Consider the following 6,000-nt stretch of genomic DNA (forward strand, 5'->3'; position numbering starts at 1 on the left):
TACCTTTTCAGCTACGCTCTTGAGCCGTCGTATGTGCTCGGCGAGTCGCTTACGGAAGACCCTGTGTTTCCTGATATTCTCGTGGTATACCTCCGTGTCTTGTGGTTGATTGTACAGCGGGTATAACACTGGAGGACCGAGATGCGAAAGTAACCCGTGCGCGGACGATGCCTGTGAATTATCAAAGGTGTGTGGTTAGTATTCTACAGGATATATCACGGAGAGTATGCGAAGGAACTCTAAGAAACTCCTCTTAATAATATGACCATCTCTGTTCGAGTGGTTTGCACATCAGTTTTCATGACGTCGAAATCTGTGATTACCATTTTCCTAAGTTTAAATTCTACATTAAAAATATTTGAATTGAAATATCATATTACAAAATTTAAGACTACGTGTAAGATAAAGATGTATGGAAAGACGACATTGCTCTAGATTCCATACAAATTTGATTAAAAATGCATTTAAGTTTATTTGAAAAGAGCAATTCCTAGAGCTTCTTGCTCGTTCTTCTCAAGGAAGTCAGCATAGTGAATGAGCAGTAGCTTAAAAAAACGTTTTCAAGAGCAAATTTATTTTACCTATGGAATAAATTATTATTTCACCTTGACTTTGACTCTGAGGTCCATGGGTTCAATCCCCGACCGGGTAAAAGTAGAAAAACTAATTTTTCTATATCGTCTCTGATCTTGGTGTTTGTGGTACCGTCGTTGTTTCCGATTTCCATAACACAAGTGCTTTAGCTACTTACTTTGGGATCAGAGCAACTTATGTAATGTTGTCTAAATATTTAATATTTTAATTCTGCTTTTCCCTTTCCGTCATCGGGGGACTAGACGTAGGCTGAAGTTACGCCTATACGTTGTGGATATTCCAATAATTCCACGAAGCATTTCACTTCTACATTTATATGGCGTACGGCTATGGAGTGGAATTCCCTGCCAGCAGACTAGTTCCCAGCGTGCTAATTTTGATTCAAATCGGATCGGATCGAACACATCGGGTAGTCTCGAAATGAGATGGGTTTCCGAGCGAGAAGATGAACCTGATTCCTACTGTGTCTTTCTAATTTGTGAGTTAAATCAACTATTGTTCCGATTAGAAATGTCAAAGCTTCCGATCGGTCAGTTGTGAATCTCAATTATGCGCCTCGACTCGGAAAAGACGCAGTTTCCGATCGGGAGAGGCAATCAAAATCAAGCTGCAGTTCTGTTCTGGGGGTCTACTCTCGACCTCCGTCCGACATCCGTCCGAAACAATTACTGCCAAATAAGCAATACTTGACCAAATGAAAAGACGCGTCATGCGAATGAAGCTTCGTACTGGATACTTGTCTTTTAATTTTGTCGAATATTACTTATTTGACAGTAATTGCTTCGGACGGATGTCGGACGGAGGTCGAGAGTAGCCCCCCTGATACGAGTTCTAATTCTACACTTACCTCCGACTGCTCCATTGGAACAGCCGGAGAGTCCTTCTGTAAGTTCTATTCTAAAACGTTCTAACTTTTCTACTCTCATCCCCACACTTCTCAATAATACTGATAGGACTTACTCGATTCTTATGTTACGTTACTCGGGGCTAAGAAACGATATGGTGGTACTGGCAAGCTGTAAGGGGTGGTTGTGGAGGCTTGTAAAGGGAAGAATCCCCGTCAGGATTGAGGATGTGTAAGAATAGAATTACTAACAGGAGTGAATCATGAAGAATCTCTCTTTTTTGCATAAACATCATGAAACTGGTCCTTTACCTTTTTCCTATTATCAGCATACACGTTTTGCGCAAGACTCCGATGTCTAGGCGGCGCTTCTTCAGGTTCTTCGGTCTGCGCAGGCTTAGAAGCAGTCTGTTCCAGCTCCTCTTGCTTCTTTTTTAGTTTGGCCAGCGTCGATTCCGACAGCGCCATCTCTCGATCCACCTACGGAAACAAATACATATGATATTAGATATTACAATAATTATGCGGGAATTCGTTTGAGGTTTCTTTAAAGCATGTTCCACACACTGCAATACCTTGCCTAGTTTTGACTTCACAGCGTTGTTGTTATGCAACTTGGCAAGGTGCAAAATGTAAATTGTCAGTTTTCACTCAAATTGCGGACACGTGTGTGGGTCCCATGCAAAAATATTGGATTTAACTGTTCATGGGAGAGTACAGTACTAACGGTTTCAGAATTTTTGTTATATTTTGAAGACAAATTGTTACTAACTGACTACAAGTAATTACTATGGATGATGTTCCTAAATAAACAATATTTTATTTCTTAGAAAAATTCCGTCGCTTCGACTGGCTTCGAACCAGCGCCTGTTTGCCAAGCCGGGCTACCACTGTTACCAACTGAGAAAAAATAATTACTTTGTTATTATTTCTAACAAAAATATATGAATGTCATGGCAGTGACAACATTACGATGTTTAATGAAATAAATACTGCAATATTGTATTTTTTATTTAACCCATTATACGTTCCACTACTTATACGTTCCACTACTAGGCACGGGTGTCCTCTAAGAACAGAGTGATAGTCCGCCACGCTAGCCCAATATTTTGTCCAAGAATCAATAATCATGAACCTACTTCAACGTGCATTTCTTTCACAATATTTGCCCTCACCGTTAGGTAATTTGAAATTTTAATTCAAAGATACATGCTGCCAGAAAGGTTTGACCTGTCGATCTTTGAATAGCTGCCAAACTTAATTACCGCTCTTTCAGGTTTAAAATATATAGCCAAAATTAGCGGGAACACTTAAAGAGTCGATACTACCTCAGTTCGAATTAAAACTTTTTCCCCTGCTAATATAGTTCATTTTGCGTGTGTCGAATTGTAGGGACACTGGCTTTAATTTAGAATTATATTTTTTTACAAAAGAAATTGAAGCCATTTGAAAAATGTATAGCACTACATTTTCTATTTAATTCAGTTGATGTAAAAAAAAATCATTGGTATATGTAAAATATTGTTGTGTTTTTGTGTGTTTTTTTTTCTATCGTGAAAATTTTTAGGGGTCATGTTTTTACACCTTACAAGTAATCAATGTATATCCTCAATTCTACTATTCAATACTTTCACTGTTATGCGGAACCAACCAAAGCCGTTTGAGGTTGTGTCCACTCTTAATTAAAACAATATTCATTCCGTTTACTGCATTGACAATAAAGGAAACCATCGTGGCATTGAGGACACCGGCATGATGCAATGGCAAATGGTTCGTGAAACTCGAAAGGTTTAACTGTGAAACAATGAGCAAGTTAACGCTTTACGATGTAAAGAAACGCGTGAGAGGCGTAAAGGTTCCCGTTACTTTTACTAACATTTTAACAGCATTCAGTATTAATCTGAACTCCTTTTAATAAAAACCACTTTTATACAGTTAAAATCATATGTTTTCACAGATTTTACAGACAGTAGAAATGGAAAACAATCATCGCGCCATCGCGTATATGGGTCACATAACACATTACATGTTTTTTAATTGATATAAAGAATATGAAATGCATGAACTAAACACTGTTTTGACAATGCATTATTTATGCGACTAAAAATCAGAAACATGTTGGTTACGCATTTTGTGTATATTCGTTTAGAAATCATGAGATTTTTTTAACTCTTTATTTATTTAGGGGCTTTGATCGTTATTGAAAATAATAGTAATAAATCAAAATAAGTAAATCAATCAATCAAAGTAAGTAAATCAAAATGCTGCCTAACCAATGTGTAAAAACACTTCCCTGCACTATTTCTTGGCATTAATTGTATTGCAAGATGTAAAAAAAAAATTGAATCAATGTTTGTGAATAGTTTCATACCTAGACACTCTCCCAAAGAGCCAAAAATTTTTGTTTTTTTTTTTATGATACTAAGTGAAGGGGCGAACAAGTCGTGGGCCTGATGGTGAACGACACGCCTGTCTATGACAATTGTAGTACCACTCAGAACTTTAAATCTCAAAGATCTGAGGCATAAGTAGAAAGCACCCATGTGCCTATAATATCATTACCCTTCAAAACTGGAACGCAGTAATGCTCGCATTAATGGTTGGCGGCAGAAATAAGTGGCAGTATTTCCCCAGATGAATTCTTTCACAAGGAGCTGTCTGCTATTAAATTATGTGTATGTCAAGTGAAGAACTTACCTTAGATATTTGTTGTAATAACTCATCTTTGGTGGTGCGAAAGCTCTGGTCCTCGACAGTGGTCTCCGAAGGCGGATTTGGCGACAGCACCTCCACCGTGTTATACGTGTTATTCACCGGCTCCTGAAGAGAAACCACAGACAAAATCAAAAATTGCTTTACCGTAGTAATTAGTAGAGGGGTGCACGAAAGAGCCTCTCCGAACGACGTACCATCCCTTGCGTGTAAGTTTGGCACGCCCTGGGCAACAATCGGCCAGTATCCGATTCCGATTGGTAAATAAATTCACCATGATTTATTATAGAGCATTATAGTGTACGCCATTGGTACGATAAGAGGAAATAAGGGCCAGATATAAGACGGAAAAAAAACACCAGGGATGTGGGCGGAAAGGTAAAACGTCTAACGTGCATTTGGAAAATATTACAAGAGAGTGATTTAAAGTAGAATTTTTTAAGAAAAAAAATCATAACTCTAATTTTATACGTTAAAAGGAAAAGCTGAAACTTTCTACTTTTTTATATAACAAGTAAAATTAGAGTTACATTTTTTTTATTGCTTTAAAGCTTTCATATATTCCACCAGAGCTACACATTTTTGTATAAATTATAAAAAGCCCGGACTGTAAGGAGGCACGTGCACACACCACAAAATGAAGTAAGTTTATTTAAATAAATAAATATTAGACAATTTAACATACGTTGCTCTGATCCCAAAGTAAGTAGCTAAGCATTTATGTTATGGAAATCGGAAACAACGACGGTACCACAAACACCCAGACCCGAGACAACATAGAAAAGTTAGTTTTCTACACTGACCAGGCCGGGATCGAACCCGGGACATCAGAGATGGCGACACCATAAAAACCGGTGTGCAAGCCACTCGACCACGGAGGCCGCCTTAAAGTATACACACATTTTCTATTGACTTAGTTAGGCATATTCATTAAGTTGCAAAATATTATTTATTTGCATGTTGTGCGCGGTTGTTATTGAGCTACAAATTTGTTTGTTTCTGGTTAGAGTCATACTTTTACTTGTATTATATAATTTGTATCTTGTAACTGTGTCAAAATAAATAAATTAAAAAAAGACCCTTTCCTGTAATATTTTCCAGCCTTGAACATTTTGAAAGAATATTTTGCACGTTAGACTTTTGCAGCGTCGGTATAATTCGAGCCTTAAAAGTGTCACCACATTTTTCGACACGATATCGCATTAAGTCGGTAAGAGAGAATATTATACAATTAATATAATCAAGAGATCTCTAATAAAGACGTTTCTGGCGGAAGCGAAACGCGCAACATCTTCTTCGCTCTTATTACATGGAGAAGCTTTTTCTCACCGGCTCAAGCCAATTCCAAGTCAACAAGTGTGCTAACTCCCTGTTATAGTGTAGCTCCGAGTAAAGAGACAGCACTATGGCCACATACGGGAGCGTCTTGAAGCACGTTTCGTCAGTGGTCACAGTTAATTTTATTTTGTAAATCCAAAAAAGAAATTCTAAAAACCTCAAGAACTGCAAATTATATGTAACGGGGCCCACATACGGCATACCACTACATAGGCTACACGGACAAATTCTATCACATTGTGTTGTTCTCTGCTCTTATTGTTCTTGCTATAGTTATGTCCATTGTACATTCCGATGAGAGGCATACTTATAACTATAGCTCGGTATATTTATACCAATTATCATTTAAATATTTAATTTAATAATAAATTAACAAGATAATAATTTTCTTTGAGAAAGAAAGACGGAATATCAATGCCCTGGAACTTTAGTTGACAAAAATGAACGAGTATGTTCAGTTTGCAGTGTTAGATTTATGATTAAAATGTATTACTTAATTTTAATTTTGTATT

The 6,000-nt window shown here is 37.3% G+C and overlaps 1 protein-coding gene across 1 annotated transcript in view; it reads right to left on the reverse strand.

Annotated features, from left to right (window-relative positions):
• Positions 1-6,000, reverse strand: part of LOC113225469 — a 193,273-nt gene that overhangs the window by 52,196 nt on the left and 135,077 nt on the right. The window contains exons 5-7 of the mRNA XM_026457786.1: positions 4,136-4,258; positions 1,751-1,918; positions 4-171 (exon numbers count right to left, since the gene is read on the reverse strand). Of these exons, the coding sequence (XP_026313571.1) occupies positions 4-171; positions 1,751-1,918; positions 4,136-4,258 (459 nt within the window). The remainder of the gene's footprint in view (positions 1-3; positions 172-1,750; positions 1,919-4,135; positions 4,259-6,000) is intronic.

The sequence above is a fragment of the Hyposmocoma kahamanoa genome, unplaced genomic scaffold, assembly GCF_003589595.1.
Source record: "Hyposmocoma kahamanoa isolate Upper Pololo Valley unplaced genomic scaffold, ASM358959v1 160, whole genome shotgun sequence".
Taxonomy (NCBI): Eukaryota; Metazoa; Arthropoda; class Insecta; order Lepidoptera; family Cosmopterigidae; genus Hyposmocoma; species Hyposmocoma kahamanoa.